Source organism: Bos javanicus, chromosome 10, assembly GCF_032452875.1.
Source record: "Bos javanicus breed banteng chromosome 10, ARS-OSU_banteng_1.0, whole genome shotgun sequence".
NCBI lineage: Eukaryota > Metazoa > Chordata > Mammalia > Artiodactyla > Bovidae > Bos > Bos javanicus.
In genome coordinates this window covers 12,034,774-12,055,788 of record NC_083877.1, presented here as the reverse complement: position 1 = coordinate 12,055,788, position 21,015 = coordinate 12,034,774, and the positions used below count along the sequence as shown (strand labels likewise).

The 21,015-nt window shown below is 49.4% G+C and overlaps 2 protein-coding genes across 2 annotated transcripts; one reads left to right on the top strand and one right to left on the bottom strand.

The window, feature by feature from the left end:
* The first annotated feature begins 990 nt into the window (after window positions 1-990).
* Window positions 991-20,779, top strand: UBAP1L (ubiquitin associated protein 1 like). The gene is made up of 5 exons (XM_061430089.1): window positions 991-1,288; window positions 7,877-8,539; window positions 11,317-11,523; window positions 18,242-18,343; window positions 19,490-20,779. The coding sequence occupies exons 1-5, from the start codon at window positions 1,169-1,171 to the stop codon at window positions 19,622-19,624; spliced, it is 1,227 nt and encodes a 408-aa protein (XP_061286073.1). The 5' UTR covers window positions 991-1,168; the 3' UTR covers window positions 19,625-20,779.
* LOC133255454 (large ribosomal subunit protein uL29-like) lies at window positions 15,612-16,090 on the bottom strand (the record flags this gene model as incomplete). Its single annotated transcript, XM_061429874.1, has 1 exon — window positions 15,612-16,090. A coding segment is annotated over one exon (429 nt), but the record flags the coding sequence as incomplete, so codon positions are not given.
* Window positions 20,780-21,015: the final 236 nt, after the last annotated feature.

Here is a 21,015-nt window from a genome sequence, read left to right as displayed (position 1 = left end):
AGATTTTTTTTGGAGAATATCCAATTGATCCAGAACCATTTCTTAAAAAGACCTTCATTTTCCTACTGCTCTGCAGGGCCAATTTTGTCATAAATCACGGATCTGTATATGTGTGGATCTGCTTCTAAACTATCTTTTCTATTCTGTTGGTCTCTTTGTAAACTCTCAATATCACACTGTATTAATTGCTCTACAACATAACATACTCTTCCTTTGGATTTTCTACATATAAATATGTCATCTTGAAATAGTTTTCTATTTCTAGAAGTAGTTTTCTTTATTTCCAATCCTAATACTTCCCCCACCCCCCCTCTCTTTTTGCACAGGCTAGTACCTCCAGGGCAGTGTTGAGCAGAAGAGATGAAGGGGACATCTTTATTTCATTTCCAATATTGGGGAAATCTTTTACTATTTCACCATTAAGTGGGATGTTTGTTTTAGATGTTTTACAGACTGTCTTTGTTAAGTTAATGAAATTCCCTTCTATTCTTAAGTTGCCAAATAGAGTTTGTTTATTGTTTCTTAAAATCATGAATGGATATTGATTTTATCAAGTGCTTTTTCTGCATCATGATTATACACTTTAAAATTTTTATTCTATTGATATTTATCTTTATTTCCACTGAATAAGAGGTCTCTCATTCCTGAAATTAAACTCAACCTGGAAGTGTTGTATTTTTTCTATCCACAATTATTTTTGGTAAGATTATTGCATTTATGTTCATGAAATATCTGCCTCGCATTTTCTTGTCAGGTTTGGTTTTAAGACAATGCTGAAATCAAAACAAGTTAGGACATATTCCTTTTTTTCCCCTTCTTTTTCAGAAGAGTTTGTGTAATTTGAGAGCTCTTTTCTTCACCACTGGGGTGAATACTCTTGATGAAACCCTTTAGAATTAGTGTTGTAGACCACATTTTGGGAAACAGTGGTCTAGAGATCAAGACTTAAACATGAAAATATCAGTTGCTGTCAGTTTGAAGGCTCTTGGTTTTATTCATTTTTCCTCCCTTATGCAGCACAAGTCACTTCACCGTTCCCTTCCTGGCTGTGTGGGACTCGGCCAAGTCACCACACAGGAGAGCAGTGAGCCATCTGAGGCCTGGGCCTGGTCCTCAGGGACTTGTTCTTTCCAACCCTGCTCAGCCATCTCCACACTCCTCTGACAGAATGAATGCCCTGGATGATGTTCCCTTCAAGGTGCCCAAGGGCTTTGTGATAGACACAGAGCCCCTCCCTGGGCCAGATCTCAGTATTCCAGACTGCAGGGAACTTTTGCTGGGTTCTATGGTAAGTGCCTCTCTCTGTCTGTCTTCTCATCCTTTGGTCTGTGGGTCTGATGCTGAGCCTCATGAGGCCCCCTGTTCCTTGATTTTAAATGGCAGCCACTCCTGTTCTCATATATTCTAGGAAGTGTGAAAATAACCCAAGAGGAAAAGATATTCCATGAAGAAGTCTAGAGACTTGGACATGGGGCTATTTAGTGCATCTTACATTTAGAATAACCAGAAGGTTGCCTGTATGGAGTTACTGAGAGTCCTTGCAAGGATACTCCAATTCCAATTCCTCTCTTCTCTATCAGTCTACTGCCAAGTCTAAAATTCCACTGTTAGAATCCCTCCACTTGGCTAAGATGCTATCTTGAGATTACAATGCAGACAGCTACACAGGACACATCAGAATGGATTACTATTCCACAGACCCAAAGTACACCTATCCATGGGGCACCTATGAAGCACCCCTTGCCCCATGGCTCACACACTGGGGTATGCCCTCATGTATACAGTGAGATCACATACCCTCAGGATAAACATGATTATTTAACTTCCAAGTGAGTCAAATTTATTTGAAGATTTAGGAGGAAACCTATTGCATTTGTATTATAACACAGATATATAATGAGGTAGAAGGCAAAATCCACATGAATTTTAACAAATGAAAGAGAAGGATTGCAAACAGCTGTGGAGCTGGTGGTGGATCTCTTGGGACTGAGTCCTTGGGATCTTGTGTGTTCATTCAGCACTGTCTGTGGGCCACTTGGTAGGAAAATTTGAGGATCTAGTTCAGCTCTCACTCACTTTGCACATGAGGAACCTGAGGCTCAGAAAAGGGAAATGATCTGTCCAAAGATAGTGGCAATGATGGGACTAATTCCCAGGTCCTGGGCTTCCCTGGGGTCCAGTGGTTAAGAATCTGCCTTGCAATGCAAGGAAAACTGGTTGGATCCCTGGTCCAGGAAGATCCCATATGCCATGGGGCAACTAAGCCTGAGATCCACAATTACTGAACGCATGTGCAGCAACTACTGAAGTGTGTGCACCTGAGAGCCTGTGCTCCACAGCAAGAGAAGCCACCGCAGTGAGCAGCCTGCACACCACAACTAGAGAGTAGCCCCACTTGCTGCCACTAGAGAAACCCTGCTCATAGCAACGGAGACCCAGCATGGCCAAAAATAAATGTATTAATTTTAAAAATTATGTAAAAAATAAAACCTAGATCTTGATTGCAGATCATTTCATGATAGCTCAGAGAAGGATTGGAAAGTGAGAGACATCAGACGCATAATGTTCAAGGGCAAAAAAATACAGGGTTATGGGAAGTTAGGTGCAGAGAAACAAGTCCAGGAAGGAGAGGCCTGGAGAGGGTCAGGTAGAGAGGCTTGAGTAGCTTGGAAGCATAGGAGCAGGAGACTTCATCTGCAGCCCCTGCAGGTGCACTTAAGTTCCTCAGGACCCAGAAGTGAAATAAGCTTTGTAAAGCCCCAAGTACAGTGTTCAGGGGCCCCCTCTTGGTGCGGCAGGAGCTCTTGCTTTCCCCAGAGAACCTGTGCTGTGGGCCCTCACTCTAGCTCCAGATCTGCTCAGAGGCCCGATACTGCAGAGTCACGGCCGAGATGCTTCTCTGCGCTGGGTGAGCCTCTCCAAGACATTCCTAGCTTCTAGCATTCCTGCCCAGGCGGGAGCAGGCTGCGGGAGTGTGGGAGACCTGCCTGGCTCCTGCCTGGTCTCGCTCTTGCCTTCCCTTGAGGCCTAAGCCTACTTGCAGAGGGCTTAGGGTCTGGTGGTGTGCAAACTGCCAAGGCCTCCAGCAACGAGAGCTCTGTCAGAGGGCAGGGAAGAGCCACTGGATGGATTCCCAAGCTGTGGCTTGGCCACCCAGCCTCAGCGCCGCATGGAGAGAATCAGGCTCCCAGGGCCCCTGGGTTGGGGATGCAGCTCCACACCCAGAGTGTTCCTCGTGCGGGCCAAGAAAATGCCTGGCAGACTTAGGTTCCCTGGAGCTCTCCTCCAGAGCAGAGACGTGTGGACATGGTTCGGGCCTTCCCCTGTGTGTTTGGGCTTCCTCCCACAGCCTCAGTGCAGGGGAACCAGCCCCTGAGCAGAGAGCTCCAGGAAGCGCTTTTCGCCCAGGCCTGGAAGCCCAGTTCACAGCACACGGGCAAGCGAGCCTCCTTTGGGGAAGAAGAGGCAGCCCACCGGCGTGCGTTTGCAAGACTTTTTTTGGAAGGGCCGAGTGAGCTTCTCCAACTGGGAAAAGGAAATTGCTTAACTAAGCTCCAGTGGAGGTAGACAGACTAGCATAACTATTCCCTCTCTGCTAAGCTGGGAGGAGGCTATTCTGAAAGTTACTTCTCCTAGAAGCAGGAATAGGTACCCTTCTGCCGAGTCTATGTCTTGTGTCCCAGCCCACATGTTGGCCCTGGCCCTGCCTCCTGTTCTCAGGGTGGGCACTCCACACCCACTCATCTCCCTTGAGCCTATTTCCCATCCTGAGTCTCCATTTATTTTACTGCTGTGGCCAGCTATCAAATAGAGAAGCATGGGACTCCACGTATGATTTATAGCCTTTCCTGGTCAGTCTTCCAAGTTTACTGGGCTTTATTCCCAGTGTTTGGAACTTGAAACACATTTTCCCATAGCAACAATGTTATAGATAGTGGTTAGATTACCAGATGAATCTGTAGCAGCCTGAAAAAGAACAAAAAAATACCTTCCATTCATGGAGCACCTGCTATGTACCAGGGCCAGGCTACGTGCGCTTCATAGGTTCACTCTTCTCTCTCATTCTTATGACCCTTGTAGCAGGTGGGTGTTCCCTCTCCAAGGCACAGGAAATCAAAGTTCCCACCCATGTGACCAACAGGGCCGTGTGGCTGTGAGTGGCACAGCCAGGATTCCAACATGAGCATCAGTCCCTAAAGCCCACGTCCGCATCCTGCACCTACTGCTTTCCTGAGGAGCCTCAGCAAGTCTGTGTTTTGTTGTTTCATCATAGTTTTCCTTTAATTAGAGTTGATTTCCTTTTTGTCAGTTAAATTTTTTAGAAAGAATATATATATGTGTGTGTGTGTGTGTGTGTGTGTGTGTATAGAGCAAGGGTCAACAAACATTTTCTGTACAGGGCCAGATAGTGAAAAGTAGCAATCACTCCACACTATTATTGTAGGGAGAAAGGGCCATAGACATTACATAAAGGAGTGAGTGAGTACGGCTGTGTTCCAATAACACTTTATTTAAAAAACAAGGTTTGAGGTCAGTTTGACTCCCAGGCAGTTTGCCTGTCTTAAGAGAGTAAAAAGCCTTCCATTGACACTTCCTTATCTGTCCTGTCCCCACCTGCCCTGGTAACTTCTGTTACTTGTATTTTAAAATGTATTCTTCTATAGATTCTTATATGTGTACATACAAGCAAATACAGCTATTTCCTCCTTTTTCACACCAAAGGTAGCATTTTCTATACATTATTCTTCTGGATTTTTTTCACTTAACATATTTGAAGACTTTCCATATCAATACACAGAATGCTTCTTCAGTTTGTTTTTCACTGCATGGTATTGTATTATATGGATATATTGTACTTTACTGAATGAATCCCCTCTTGATGGACACTTAGGTTCTTCCCAGTCTTTTGCCATTACAAGCAATGCCGCAGGGAAAGACTATATGAATTAAATCATATTGCCAAATTGCTCTCCATAAGGGTTATACTGTTTAACATCCAACCAGCACCCTACAAGGGCTTCCCAGGTGGCACTGCTAGTGGTTAAGAACCCACCTGCCAATGCAGGAGACATAAGAGATGCAGGTTCGATCCCTGGGTCGGGAAGATCCCCTGGAGATCTTGCATGGCAACCTACTCCAGTGTTCTTGCCTGGAGGATCCCATCGACAGAGGAGCCTGGTGGGCTGTGGCCCAGAGGGTCAGAAAGAGTTGGACACAATTGAAGTGACTTTAGCATGCACAGCACTCTACAAATGGGCTTATACCTTAGCTGCAATTCTCAACAAAGGAGTCATCAGATGTTGCATCTTTGCTGAGGGATAGGCAAATGGTATCTCAGTATAGTTTTATTTTCCTTTCTCTTATTGTGAGTGAGACTGAGCAGCTTTTCATGTGTTTAAGAGCCATCTGTAGTTCCTTTTCTGTGGACTGTTCATATCTTTTCGCTTGTTTCCCTGTTGGGCTGTCGGTCCTTTCTTACCTATTTCTAGGCACTCCTGTGTCTGTGCTATCAGTGCTGTTTTCCTGCTGGTTTGTTATTTGCCTTTGGCCTTGCTTGTGGGGTGTATTTGCCATGCAGATTTTCACTTGTGCATGTGTGTACTTTCACGGCTTCTCAGTTTCAATTCAGAGTGAGCAATGTTTTCCCTACTTGAGATTATAAAGGATTTCTCTCCTCTTTTCTGCTAGTACTTTTATAAGTTTCATTTCGAATAACTGAATCTTTGATCCTTTTGGAATTTCCCCTTGTGTATGATGCGAGAATGGATCCAACTTTATTTTCTTCCCACTAACATCATTTATTGACCAGTCCCTCTTTTTTCCCATTGCTTGAGATGCCACCTTATTATCTACTAAAGTCCCACAGATAACGTCCATTTCTGGACCTTCTGTTCTTTACCTTTAGGCTCTCTGTGCAGTATCTTACTTCAATTATTGAGGTTTTATAATATATATTAGCAGCTGGTAGAGCCAGTCCCCTTTATTTCTCTTTTTGTCCCCAGAGGTTTTTAGGCTATTCTTTTTTTTTGGTGTGCATTGAGGGGGAGGGGGGCTGTACTGGGTCTTCGTTGCTGTACAGGTTTTTCTCTAGTTGCCGTGGCAGGCTTCTCATTGCAGCGGCTTCTCTTGTTGCAGAGCACAGGCTCTAGGGTGTGCAAGCTTCCGTAGCTTCGGCTTGTGGGCTCAGTAGTTTGTGGTGCACAGGCTTCGTTGCTCCATGGCACGTGGGATCTTCCTGGACCAGGAATCGAACCTGTGTCTCCTGCATTGGCAGTTGGATTCTTTACCACTGAGTCACCATGGAAGCCCTTGGCTATTATTTGTTTATTTTTCATATGAACTTTAGAATCATCTTGCTTAGGTTCCACAAATCGCAAGTGCTTGTATTTTTATTGGGTCTTTGGATCCTTTTATCCCCTAAGTTCCACTGTCTGTTTCATTATCTCTCAGTCTCTTTCCCTCCATGACGGTCTCCTCAGCTCTGAAGTGGTCTTTTTACCTCCTCTGTCCTTCCCAACCCACACATTTTGCTCCAGTCTCTTTTTCTAATCATTTATTCTGTACACTCTTACAAATATCCCCTTGGAGCCAGAACTGCCCTGGGCCCCAAGAACAGAGAGAAATAAGATACACTCCCTGACCTCAGTCGGGGAACCACACTTAGAACAGCTAAGTTCTGTTCCTCTCCCTAACTTAGGGTCATGTCAGGAGTTGGGTGAGGGGAAAGGCAGTTCCTGTCTGCCTTTCTGCCTCCCACATCCGCACCCCCACTCCCCTAGGCTTACCTGGCCATCACAGAGCACTGAAGTTGCCTTTTAAGAATATTTATATTTTTTAATGGAGTTTTATATTTCCAGTTCTTAATTTTAATAGTAGTTAATGGGAATATTTTATTTTTGCTTCACATAAACTCTTAATTTAAATTATTTATGCAGGCTCCACATTTAGTTTTTAGGTGGCTTGATCAGTCAGATGGACAGGAATCCCAGCTCATCTACTCACCACTGATCTGACCTCGAGCAAACTAAATTTCCTGAGCCTCCTTTTGATAATCTGGAATTGGGAATAACATTAGGACCAACTAAGTAGAGTTCAGGAAAAAAAAAAAAAAAAGAAGATTTTTACATTTCCTGGGCCCCCAAGTAAGCTCGAAGGCAGCACATAGGATGGGGCAAGTACTACTCCATGCAGAGGTTTGTGTGTCTGGGCCAGCCTCCAAGGCCAGCTGCTCAGTGGCAAATGGTGCTGAGCTCAAGTGAAAGCTTCTTGGTGAAGGAAAAGTTTTGTTGAAATTAAAAAAAAATTTTTTTTGGCAGCACTGGGTCTTTGTTGGGTCGTGTGTGGGCTCTCTGTTTGCTGCATGCATGGGCTCTCTAGTGGCGCAGGCTCTGCAGTCTGTGGGCTCAGTAGTTGTGGGTGCCCTGGCTTCTCGAGTTGTGGTGAAGAGGCTGAGTTGCCCCCACTGGCACGTGGGATCCTACTTCTCCCACCAGGGATCTAACCCTCATCCCCTGCATTGGAAGGCAGATTCTCAATCTCGACCGCCAGAGAAGTCCCCTGGAGAAATTGTTTAGGCCACTGTTGTTCAATTATATGCTGAGTGGCAAAGGGACTTAGACTTTCATTCTATTAACCTATTCCTCACGTTGTCCTGTCTACAGAGTTTGCTATTAAATTGTTATTGACAGCCATCCACTCCAATGCTAGCTAAAACCGAGGGTGAGGGTGGCCTGCGATGAATGCCTGGGGCTTAGAATCAGAAGCTGTCTAGGCCTGGAGAGTCTGGCTGAACAGGTTCCCCGGGGGCCAGGAGGTAGGAGTGTGCCCTTAGACCCTGGTTTGCCTGGCAGAGCCTCCCCTGGCCTTGTCTCCGCAGCACGACTTCAGCCTGGAGAGGAGGACACTCTTCTGGGTGGAGGCTGTCATCCGGGGACCCTGCCCAGTCCAATGCGATGCTCCGGGGGCAGCTTCCGCCCCTCCTGCCTGGCTCTTGCTGGCCAGCCCCGAGCAAGGGCTGGAACCCGTGCCTGCCGCAGTTGAACATCCGGAGGCCGGATCCCAGGAGCAACCTGAGGAGGAGGAGGAGGAAGAGGAGGACCAGGATGAGGAAGCAGCCTCGTCTGCCGCGGAGGAAGAGCCGGAGCCAAGCCCCCAGCCCAGCTCCGCGGCGAGCCCCCGCCTGGGCCAACAGCGGTGCTCGCTGGACGTGCTGCGCGGCGTGAGGTCGGAGCTGGCTGGAGCCAGGCGGCGGCTCTCCGAGGGCAGGCTCGCCTCCCACCCCCGCAGCCTCCTTCACCGCCTCCGCCACCGAGCTCTGAGCCTCTGCCCCGGCCCCGCGCCGCCCCTGGGCCCGGCGCCTCCACCCCTCAGTGCTCCCACGCAGAACCCGCCGTCCCCTGTCTCCGAGGCCTCTCTCCCTAGCACCCGCACGCCACCCTTGGGCCCCAAGCCGTCGCCCCCCAGCATCCTCAAGCTGCCCCCGCGGCCTTCCACGGCCGGCGCCATGCCCCCGCTGCGGAGCCACAAGCCCACAGTTGCGGTAAGGAACCTGTCCCCTCGGCCAAGGCCACAGCTTAGCAGCGAGGCCCCCACATCTGGGTCCCCTGCCTGGTTGGACACTCCTCCCTACCAGCTCTCACCTGGCCCTGTACCATGCTGTCCTTCCTGCAGCCCTGTGCCTAGAGTATTCCCTGCTTCGAGGTCCCCTTCCTTGTTTCTTGCTGTGTCTCCTTCTTTGCTTCTATTAGGGCACCTGTTAGGATAATTGTAATTACCCAGTATGCGTCTCTTCCAATGGAATATGACTTCTCTTAGGGCAGTGATTGGATTGCATTTGTTTCCAGAGCACCCAGAGCACACTTGGCCCCCAGGGGGAGCTCAGTGAATGTCTGTTGAATCAATGAATGTGGCTCAGATCTAGGGCTTCCCACTGTTCAAGGATTGGGTGAGTTCAATCAAGGAATATTCACAGCGTAGTTACTTCTTGCAAGAGACTGGATTGGAAGAGACAAAGTCAAAAGCATGAGACGAGGAGATTGGCAAGGAAGAGTGAGATACGGCAGCACTGCCCTGTGGGAGGGGTCAGGTCCTGAGGGGGAGGTGAGGGCTGCTGCAGGCTGGGGCGGCTTCAGGACAAAGGATGTGCACCAAGAACTGGGAGCAGATGTGAACGCACAGTGAAACCAGTAAAGCTGAAGCTTCTGGCTTAGCTCCTCCCAAGGCTTTGAGCAAGTGTGCTCAGTTGCTCAGTCGTCCTTCTTTGGGACCCCCCTGGACTGTAGCCCGGGGCCTCCCAGGTGGCGCTAGTGGTAAAGAAAACGCCTGAGATGTAAGAGACATGGGTTCTATCCCTGGTTCCGGACGATCCCCTGGAAGAAGGTATAGCAACCTGCTCCAGTATTCTTGCCTGGAGAATCCCATGGACAGAGGAGCCTGGCGGGCTACAGTTCATAGGGTTGCAAAGAGTTGGACACCTCTTAGCATGCATGCGTGCACGGACTGTAGCCTGCCAATCTCCTCTGTCCGTGGGTTTAATCCCGACAGGAATATTGGAGTGGGTTGCCATTTCCTCCTCCAGGGGCTCTTCCTGACCCAAGGATCAAACCTGAGTCTCCTGCGGCTCCTCAATTGGCAGGAGCATTCTTCACCACTGAGCCTGGAAGCCCTTCCAAGGATTTGTGCACAGTTTTACGCATATGTTTATGCTCCTGTGTCTTTTTCCTTTAAGTAGTCTACATTGTATAAGTGTCAGACTCCATACAATCTAGGTCTGGAACAGATGTGTTAGGTTAGATTAGTAGCAGGAAGTGACATTTAGGCACAGCTTTCTGCCCCTGAGCAACTCCACAGTCAGGCCAGGAGATGCAACAGAATAAGGCCAAGGTGAAAGTAAGTCCAAAAGACAGACTCAAAGTCTGGCTTTTCCCACTCAGTGCTGTGTGAACTTAGGCAAGTCACTGAACCTCTCTGAGCCATCCCTTCTCTACCTGTAAAGCAACCCTGCACACAGTTATTTACAGCAAACAGAGAAGAGGTTATATAAACAGTACAGGCCACAGCCACATCACGGGCTAGCTGCTGATGCTAGGAGGGCTCTTCCCTGATCCCAATTAAATTTAGCAACAACCCTGTAGCGGAGTGGGGGAGAGATGGGGGCAGATGGGACGCATATTCTGTAGAGGAGGAAACTGAGGCAGAGAGCACCTAAGAATCTTTTTCAAGGTCACAAGCATAGACTCAAATCCTAAGACTTGCATGGTTTTCACTCTAGGAGTAAAGAGTAGATCCTAAGGTGAGGCCATGGCAGGGAAACCGCTGAGAAGATGAGGACGTGTAGGGAATTCACATGTCACAAGCAGTCTGCTCCTGGAGCCAGGACAGCACCTAGGCTTTCCTGCTGGAGGAGGGGACAGGGTTAGCAGTTGGATGCTTCTTCATGGGGAACAGGCTAGGGATGATGCCAGCCAAACCTATTGAAATGCCTTCAAGCCACCCTCCTTAGTCCAGGGTCTCTGTGGGTTTCCCCAGCACCACAGCTGTACCCAGTTCCTATCCTGCGCCTTGCCTAACCAAGCCCTAGTCCAGCCAGACTCAAGAAGGAAGTTCTGGCTAGGAAGCTCAGTCCTGCTCCCGTGCTCCCTAAGCTATGGGGTCGAGAACCCTGCGTTGATTCTGAGTAGGGTACAGGTCCCCAAACTGTGTTGTTTGTCAGGTCATTTGCCAGCTTCTCTGAACCTTGACTTCAGTAGCTATAAAATATAGAATGAGCCTATTGTATTTCTCTCACAGGCTTGTTCTAAGCAATAAATATTATCATCTACTGGCAGTTTCTGTATGCCAAACCCTTTTGCTAGTCACTTTTCTCACCTCATCTTATTTAAGCCTTGTAACAACCCTGTGAGGTATCTGGTATGATTGCATCCATTTTACACATGAATAATCTGGCTTCCCTGGTGGCTTAGTGGTAAAGAATCCACCTGCAATGCAGGAGACTCAGGTTCAATCCCTGGGTTGGGAAGATCCCTTAGAGAAGTAAATGGCAACCCGCTCCAGTACTCTTGCCTGGGAAATCACATGGACAGAGGAGCCTGGTGGGCTACAGTCTATGGGGTCTCAAAGAGTTGGACACAACCAAGCGACTAAACAACAAACTGAGTAAACAGTAGAAAGCTGGGATTTGAACCCAGGTCTGCAGGGCTCCAAGATCCTCACAATATTAACCCCTGTGCTCTGTAGCGAAGGCACCTTTAAAAATGTCTTGCCCAGCCAGGTGTCACCTCCAGAGTAACTGACACTTGCAGCTTGCCTTTGTTTCAGTCCCTCAGCCCGTACACCTGCCTGCCACCTCCTGGACGGGTGCCCCAGCCTTGTGCTGCCCACAGATCGCACCCTGATTCTGCTGACTTGCTGTCTGCCCTGAGCCAGGAGGAGCAAGACCTTATTGGGCCGGTGGTTGCCCTGGGGTACCCTCTGCACAGGGCCATCGTGGCTCTGCAGAAGACGGGGCGGCAGAGCCTGAGCCAGGTGAGTGGGGGACCCAGAGCTGGGGGGCTGTGGAACTGGAGTCGGGTCAGTGGCCACATTGTTTTTATCTTCAACTTGAAGTTATTTTGTGTTTTTCTTCGGAGGCAGAATTTCAGCTTTGATTTAATTATTGGGGGTTGTGATCAAGTTTCTAGATCCTAAGGCTACCATCTCCATGAGAGTTTAGCAAGACCCTCCATGCCTACTTGGGGAGTCTCAATATTCTACTCCTGTCCAAATCTCTGCCCCGAAAGTAGGACTGAAGCTTTGGGCAGTCACAAATCTTTCCAGAGGTGCCCAATAGCACTTTCTGCAACAGGAGAGATGTTTTATTCTTGTGTTGTCCAATATAGTAAACACTAGCTATATGTGGTTACTTGAATGTGGCTAGTATGACTGAAAATTGTTATTAATGATAATGAAATGAAATTAAAAATTAAATAGCCACATACAGCTACCATATTGGATGGCACAGCTCTGACCACTTCCCTCAACAGTTAATCCACACCATATCCATCGCTCTCTCTTTCCATCTACCCATCCATCAATCTAGTCCTAAGTATTTGCCGGACGCTTCCTTGGTGTTTGGATGCAGCTAGGAGCTATGGGGAAACCAGTGTTGTGGGTTGGGTTTCCAGGAAGCAGACTCCAGTGGGGTTTGGCATATGGAGATTTATTAAGGAGACCCTTGGGAACAACTTCTAGGGAAGGGAAAGGACAGAAGCAGGGATGAGTAGAGGGAGAGGTTGAACTTTATAGACCCAGTGACAGCCAACCCCATAGCTCTGAAGCATATATGGCCCTTTGAGTTGTCCTAATTGGGGATGAGATGGTCAGGCCTTCATACCTCTGCCTCAATGAGTCACCAGAGGTAGAAAGAGGGTGACTTGAGAGAAGTGATCTCTGCAGCTAAGGCAGCTCCTGAAGGGACAGATAGCTGATGGTTTCTACCACCGCTACCACCATCTGCAATAAGACCTTCAAGGACGGTATATCTGGAAGGGGTATCTCAGAGTCTACCACACCAGGTTCCATTTTTAAGGACTCCACTCCTATTGGAAGAAGAGGGGACACCAGTAATAACAAGGGTAGGTAGCACCCCAAGCTGCTCTTGCTTTGGGAGCAAGTCTTGATGCCCCCCATTCAAGCTAAGAATATGAGAACACCTGCAGGAGAGTGAGAACCCTGAATTGCCAAAAGAGAGGTGTGGTGAGAAGATGCCTGGGAGCAGAAGGAACAGGAATGATTTGGGGGTGTTTCAGTTATCTATTGCCATGTGACAGTCACCCCAACAGTGGTTTAATACTGCAACCATGTGTTCGCTCATGAGTCTCTGGGTTGGCAGTGTGGGTGGAGTCAGCAAGGAAGTTCTTTTGCAGGTCTCACCTCCGGTCTCTCGTGTGGCTACAGTTTGGTGACCCAGCTAGAGCTGAATAGTCTAGGATGACCTTGATCACAATCCCGTGGTTGGTGAAACTTGTCAACTGGACCACAGGTCTCCAGCAAGCTAGCCTACTTGTTCCCAAGAGTACAGGAGTGGAAGATGCAAAGTCTCTTGAGGTTAAAATTATAGTCACTTCTGCCTTATACTGTTGGCCAAAGCATGTCATAGACCAGGTCAGATTAAAAGGGTAGAAAAATAGACTCTACCTCTTGATGGGAAAAGCTGCAAAGAGTATATGACTGTTCTTAATCTACCATGGGGAGGTTTCAGTAATTGAGAAAGGCTTCATGAAGGTATAAAGCCTTGAGCTGGACTTTAAGGATGGATAAGACCTGAATTTGAAGAAAAGAGAAGGATGATCTTCCAGGCAGGAGGAACAGTATCAGCTGAGAGGTAGTAGCAGGAAGGACTTGGGAGGCCCTGATCCAACAGTCTCACTGAATATATGACGTGGGCTGGTGGGAGATAGAGGGAAAGGGAATAGAGGGAAGATTAAAGGTGCCTTGAAGGCTGGCCTGAGAGTTTTCTCAAAGACCCCACAGCAGAAAGGAGGCATAAAAGGACTGTGAGCAGGGGCAAGAGGTGGGCATTGAATATCATCGTCTGAACCCCTTCCCCCAGCTGAATGTTGCATCCCATTTTGCATTGTTTTCTACACACCAGGGTTATTTGTGGTGGGAAAGCTGAGCCACAGGTATTGAATGGCACATATTTCTTTCTACTGTCTCTGTCCCACCATCATCAGAGGACTCGGAGACCCTCTCTGTAGACACTGATGGTGGCCATATGTTGAGTCCCTGAGGTCTGGAGCTGCCTGCTCCTGGGTGAGGGAGTGACAGAGGGAGAGTGGCTCAAACAGGAGCCAGATCAGGATGTGCTGCTGCAGGTTGAGGAGGTGGGAAGGCACTGGGTCCTCTTTCCCACCCACTCCTGCTCCCGCTCTACTCGGTTCATCAGTCCTAGAGGAAAGCTTTCAACGTGGTGAGCCCCACATATGGTGGCTAACATGATGGAGGAGATGGCAGGGGTGCTGCTGCTATTTACCGAGCAACTTTGTGCCAGTCCCTCAATCTGAGAGTATTCATTTAGGTCTTCTCATTTCTGCAAGGTTGCTTTTACTGTTCCCACTTTGCAGATGAGGAAACTGAGGTCAGGGAGGTTCACATAATTAGTCAGTGGTGGCAGCAGGGTGGATGCCAGGCTGGTGTGGTTCTGAATTTTGTTACACTGTGCTTTTCTCTCATTTTCTGTGTGAAAATCTTTCCGGGCAGCACCGTAGGTTGATCTGAGATTTAAGAGTAGATTTAAAGTTGCCTCCACATTCAGCTGCTGCTGAAAAGCCAGGACCTTGGCCAAGAAGCATCCAGAAGCGCCGTGAGGGGCCAGGCCCATGGTGGGGACTCTGACACGCCTCCCCAACCCCTCCAGACCCTGTGACAAGGCTGAGATCTCAGGTCATCACTGTGGGGATCTGAAGATTAGCTGGGGGCAGCACAGCGCATTGGCCTCCCTTTGGGTGGGCTGGAAGAATCTCACCGCATCAGGAACGCTGTGTTTCCAGACACAGATGGACCACCTGCCTGGTGGGCCTTCTCCCAGTGAGCAGTCAGGGGCCAGGCTCTAAGGTGTGGGCCCGAGGGCCACTGGATCTTCATCTCCCCGACCACGTTAGTGTTCCTCTCTGTTCTGTGAAGTTCCACCATTAACTGAACATCTTTTTTGGGTTCACAGCCCTTCTCCCATGAAAGACAAATACTACAGTAAATCGTCTTTAGTCAGAGATGAACAGCGGATGGTCTAGGAGGGTGGACATCAGGTGATGGAGACAGGGCACTTGGAAAAACCAGGGAGAGAGGAAGAAATACAAACCCTAAGCTTTGTCCATCACTCCTTCCTTCCTGCCCCAGGATCAACGTGCCCACTGACTGCCTGCAGGACAGGCATGGGTGGCACTTTCAAGGGTCCGTTGGCCAGACCCAGGCTTACCCTTAGACTCTAGACACATCATGGCCCCTCTCTGAGCCTCATTTTCCCCATTCACAGAATGGAGGAGAATATGTTTATGACCAGTGACTGCTGGGGGTCCCATCCTGGGGTCTGAAGATGACATCCTCACCCACCCTGGAGCCTGAGCTAGGCCTAGTTACTGACCAAGCAGCAGAATCCTTACAAATGCAGAGTCTCGGAACCTACTCTGCAGGATCAGTAGATCTGGAGTGGGCCCAGGGGCCTATCATTTTAAAAGATCTGCAGATGGTTCTGATACGCAGCCTGGCTTGGGTCTACTGGGTTGGGCTGAGTCAGAGACCCTTAACCTTGGCTGCATGCAAGAATCACCTGGAGAGCTGTAAAAATCCCAGTGCCGGGCTTCCCCCTACCAGTCATGTCAGGGCCTTTGGACATGACCATCATCAGCTGGGTGTGGGCAGTGATACTGAGACACCAGTGTTTTGTGGCTATTGTTTTGTTTTGTTAACTTTTTATTTTGTATTGGAGTATAGCTGATTATCAATGTTATGACAGTTTCAGGTGGGTAGCAAAGGGACTCAGTCGTACATATACATGTATCCATTCTCCCACCTAATCCCCGCCCATCCAGGCTGCCACCTAACATTGAGCAGAATTCCATGTGCTATACAGTAGGTTTTTTTTTTTTTTTTTAGTGGTCTGTCTGTTTTATTGACAGCTGGATGCTCAAGCCTTGACTGCGTACTTCCGGAGGGGGTACAGCCGCTCCTGCCGCTGCTGCTTCTTGGTCTTCAGGTTCTCTTCATGCTTGTTGAGTCGGCGGCGCATGGCACGTGTTTTCTTGGGCTGCAGATCCAGGGGCTTGTACTTCTTGCCCTTATAGAATTTCCTGAGGTTCTCTTTCTGAGTCTGGTTAATGACGGTCAGTACACGGGCGATGGATTTACGAACCACTCGGATCTTGGAGAGTTTGGAAGCCGCGCCGCCTGTCACTTTAGCCACGCACAGCTGGGACAGCTCCACCTTCAGGTCCTCCAGCTGTTTCAGCAGCTCCTCCTTCTTCTTGCCGCGAAGGTCTTGAGCCTTAATCTTGGCCGTGGCTGTATAGTCTGCCTCCGCTGTCTTCTCGGAGGGAAAGAGTATACAGTAGGTTTTTGTTGGTTATCCATTTAAAATATATCAGTATGACCATCCCCAAACTCCCTAACTTCCTCCATGCTTCTGCCCCTTTAGTAATCATAAGTTCATACTCTAAGACTGTGAGTCTGTTTTGTGAGTAAGTTCATTTGTTATCATCTTTTTTTTAGATTTCACATATAAGGGATGTCATAGGATGTTTTTCCTTCTCTCTCTAACTCACTTCACTGTATGACAATCTCTAGTTCCATCCATGGTGCTGCAAATGGCATTATTTCATTCTTTTTAATGGCTGAGTAATATTCTAGTGTATATATGTACCACATCTTTTTTTATCCATTCCTCTGTCAATGGACATTTAGGTTGCTTTCATGTCGGCTATTGTAAACAGTGCTGCAATGAACATTGGAGGGCATGTATCCTTTTGGACCACGTTTTTCTCTGGATATATGCCCAAGAATGGGATTGCAGTGTCATATGGTAGCTCTATTTTTAGTTTTTTAAGGAATCTCCATACTGTTCTCCATAGTGTCTCTACCAATTTACATTCCCACCAACAATGTAGGAGGGTTACCTTCTCCACACCCTCTCCAGAATTTATTGTTGAGGCACTGCAGTTTTAAAGCTCCCAGGTAGCTACAGTCGGCACTGAGGCTGAGAACTTTTGCTATAGATGAACAGACCTTCAGAAACTCTGTCTACTTGCAAGCCAGCTCAAAGTTCCTCCTCTAGCAGCGGGACCCATGGACAAGGCACTGGCCAAAAGACAGGTGATCTGGGCCCTAGTCCTGGGACCCTGGTCCACCCTGCCTGGACCTCAGTTCCCTCAACTATGCCAGGAGAGCTGAGTTGGTTGGTTTTCAGAATGTGCCCAGAGCAAGGTTCCTGGGATGAGGGCCCCTGCTCTGGGCTCCCTCTACCTCTTGCCCCCAGTTCTCCCAGAGTAACAGCAACCTACCCCTGTTACTGTTGAAGCCCCCTGGTGCTTGGGCAGTTCACAGGCTAGAACAGTCTGAAAGCCATTAGTCTATGTGGTCTGTTTTCTGCTCCATTCCGAAGGTCTGCAGAAATCCGACTTGCTTCTCCTCCACTCGTACCCGTCCTTTAATCATCTGGAGCCTTCATTTGGCACCAATTCCCTGTAAATCCTGCTTTGATTTGCCTGGCACTCGTGTTTCCCTGTATCTGGTTTATCTCCCCCAAGGAGCTGTGAGCTCCCGGAAGGTAGTTCTTAATTTAGTTTATAAACACAGCTTACATTTATTGAGCTCCTTCTGCCTGCCTGCCGTGCTGGAGGCTGGGACATAGTGATGTCCTCCTGTGGGACAGAGACTTGGTGGATGAGAAAGCTGAGGAAGATAGTAGGCAGTTACAGAGCTGTAGGTGCAGGAAGCCTTGGGTGCTGTGGAGACACCTGGTGGAGACGGAGGTGGGAATGGGGGTAGGGAGAGCCTGCCCAGGGCAGAGGAGTGAGGCTGGCCTTGGCCTTGGAGCTGGATGGGCAGGAGTCTGAGGGTGCCGAGGGAAGCAGCCAAGGCTGCTGACAGAGCGAGTAGGTCTTTGAATGTGGGGTTGGAAGGCAGAACTTTATCCTGAGGGCAAAAGCAGTCCCTGGTGAATAAGCAGGGAGTGGCTGGAAGAGGTGCACGGCCCTGTGGGCGCTTGGCTGTCCCCTCTCCTTCCAGCTTTGGTGCAACATTGCTCTGGGGTGGGGCCCATGGAGTCCTGGATCGCAAAGATATTATGTGTCTGGAGGCGGGGTGGGGGTGCACGGGGTGGGTGGAAAAGGAGGCACCCTCACACAGGTGGGTACTCACCAGGGAGGGTGAGCAGGCTGGGTGGATGGTGGGTAGACACCGTGTTTGAGGCCTGGCCTGTTCCCCACTTAGGTTCTGGGAACACCTTGACCCACCCCGGCAGCTCTCTTCCTGGACTCCAGCCCCCAGCTTGGACAGTTGGTGAGGCTTTGCTGTCCACCTGTCCCCAGGGAGGCCTCTGACCCTCTCTGCTGGCTCATGGATCTCTGGGGCCATGCTGTGTATGGCTGGTTGCCCAGTCAGCCTGGCCCTGAGCTCAGTCCTCCTGAGGCCCTTGGGTGCTTCCTCCACCACACCTGCTGTCCTGGGCATTGCTCTTACTGTCCTTCCCTCTGTGCCCCTTCCTGCCCAGTTTCTCAGCTACCTTAGCGCCTGTGACCGGCTGCTGCGACAGGGCTACGAGGAGGGGCTGGTGGATGAGGCCATGGAGATGTTCCAGTTCTCCGAGAGCCAGGTCAGCGGGGCTCCTGCCCGGGCCCCAGCGAAGGGTGGGTGGGGTGCCCATGCAGGCCTGGTGTGCAGGGGCCGACCAGCACCAGAGACAGCCTGGGGGCCTCAGGAGATAGCCTGCTTGCTGAGCCCCCGGGGAGAAGGAGACAGCCTAGGGAGCTGAGACATGGAGAAGGCAAGAGGACCCAAGGGGAAGGGGTGGGGAGGAAACAGGAAGTAGAGCTTTGGGCCAAGCCGCTTCAGTCGTGTCTGACTCTGTGTGACCCCATGGACTGCAGCCCGCCAGGCTCCTGTGTGCATGGGATTCTCCAGGCAAGAACACTAGAGTAGATTGCCATGCACTCCTCCAGGGGATCTTCCCAATCCAGGGATTGAACCTGCATGTCTTACATCTCTTGCATTGGCAAGGCGGGTTCTTTACCACTAACACCACCTGGGCAGAGCTTTATAGCTTGAATCAACACAGCAAATATTGACTGGCTCCTCTTTGTCGGACACCCAGACAGGAGCCAGGCAGGTAGCATGATAATGCTTGAACTCTCTTCAGGGAGTTTGCCACTTACCTGGAAACCCAGAAGGCTTGAGGCTGTGGCCCCAGTTAGGGGGACATCCTGAGCGCCCAGTGAATGTGACCTGTCCAGAGCAGAGCAGACTTCCCGGAGGCTGTGGGAGGGATGGTGGGGTGGGAGGGAAGCCAAGGGGTCGGGGGAGAGGCAGGGAAGTTTTGAGCAGTGGGGTCAGAGGAGGCAGGCAGAGGCTGTGCTGTGTGAGGGTTTGGGCCCTGGACAGAGATCCTGTGCTGTGCATCCTCTGGGCACCAGTGTGCAGCCTTCTCTTCCTGCCCCAGTGCGGGGCACGAGCACAGGGAGTCAGGAGGGAGTGGGAGAGGGGAAGTAAAGCCAAGACAGAGAGGGCCAGCAGCCAGGCTGGGGTCTCCTTCCTTGGCACAGGAAGTGAGGTTTGAGCCCATGTCACCTCATGTCATTGAGATAAAGGAGAACCATAGGTGCTGGCCAGGATCAGGCTCACCTGGCCTGTGGGGTCACGGCTTTCTGGGGGTATGTAGAGTGGGTACTTGGGAGGGGACTGCCCAGGCCAGAGGCCCAGCCTCCCAGAGCCCCCCATGCCCTCTCTGCCTCCTCTTCCTCAGGCAGGGGAGTTCCTGCGCCTCTCGGAGCAGTTCAGCGACATGGGCTTCCAGCAGGACCGCATCAAGGAAGTGCTACTGGTCCATGGCAACCGCCGCGAGCAAGCCCTGGAGGAGCTGGTGGCCTGTGCCCAGTGACCCCCAGGGCACCTAGCAGTGTCTGTGCATCCTGGTCCTGCCCCAGACCTGGCAATCCCTCCTGACTGTATCATGAAGACTACATGAAAATAACAAAGCAGTGCATGCTTATTGTAAAAATGCACATGATGCCAAGAGTGGGAGTAAATACTGTAGAGGAGGCAAAACTGTACCTCTGAGAACTTCATAGGGGCTCTTTAACAAAAAGACAGATTAACAACAGAAAAACCAAAATGTATTAATGCAGGTGGCATGCATCGTGCCCAAGAAACTTCAATGAAAAGTAACTCAAGATAGCAGTTTAGAACTCTGGCTGGGGAAGATCCCCTGGAGAAGGGAAAGGCTACCCACTCCAGTATTCTGGCCTGGAGAATTCCATGGACTGTATAGTCCATGGGGTTGCAAAGAGTTGGACACGATTAAGTGACTTTCACTTTATATAGCATTTTCAACAAATAATTTGTAGAGAATTGACATGACAAAGGAAAACAGTTCCAGGCTTCCAAGGACTGCAAACTGTAGGGAGGTAAATACATGAAGGGAACGAATGGAGTAAGATTTCTTTGCAGGTTCCCTGGTGCACTGCTGGGCTGACAAGAATCTGCCTCCAGAAAAGAATGTATATCCTGCCTCAAGGCAGAAAAGCGGGGAAGGGAAGAGAGAACTTTTCTTGCATCTTCTGCTTAATTGCCTTCAGCTCAGTTGTGTCAAGAGTTTCCCAGATGGCTCAGTGGTAAAGAATCCATCTGACAATGCAGGAGACGCAGGAGACACAGGTTCAATCCCTGGCTTGGGAAGACCCCCTGGAAAAGGAAATGGCAACCTGCTCCAGGATTCTTATCTGGAGAATTTCTGTGGACAGAGGAGACTGGTGGGCTACAGTCTGTGGGGCCACAAACAGTTGGATGCAACCGAGCAGAATTATGTCAAAGAGGCATATTTTGGGATGACATTCCAGTTTCCTTCAATATCAGAGGAAGCAGCTTGAAGAGGTGAAAGTGGTTCCTTGTGAGGACGGCCGGATGGGGTGCACAGGCAATGAACTGCGTGTTTTCATATAACCCTTGTAAAATGATCTACATTTGATTCTTTAAACTATGGGCATTAGTAACTTTAAGATAATTAAAACAAATAAATATTGTGTAGTTCTTTGGGTCCTGGTTTCTGGTCTTGGTGTGGAAAGGATATCTAACTGTGGGTGAGAGGACCTAATTCTGATTTTGGTTCTGCTGATGACTGGCTCAAGGCCTGTTTGGGCTTAAGTTTCCCCAGGGAAAGTGGAGTGACTGGACCTGACTGCTATCCATGAGAGTACCCTGGGAAATTTGTTAAAATGTCCAAAGCCCCACTCCTGGATAATCTGATTCAGAAAGTCCAGCTTGGCAGCCCGC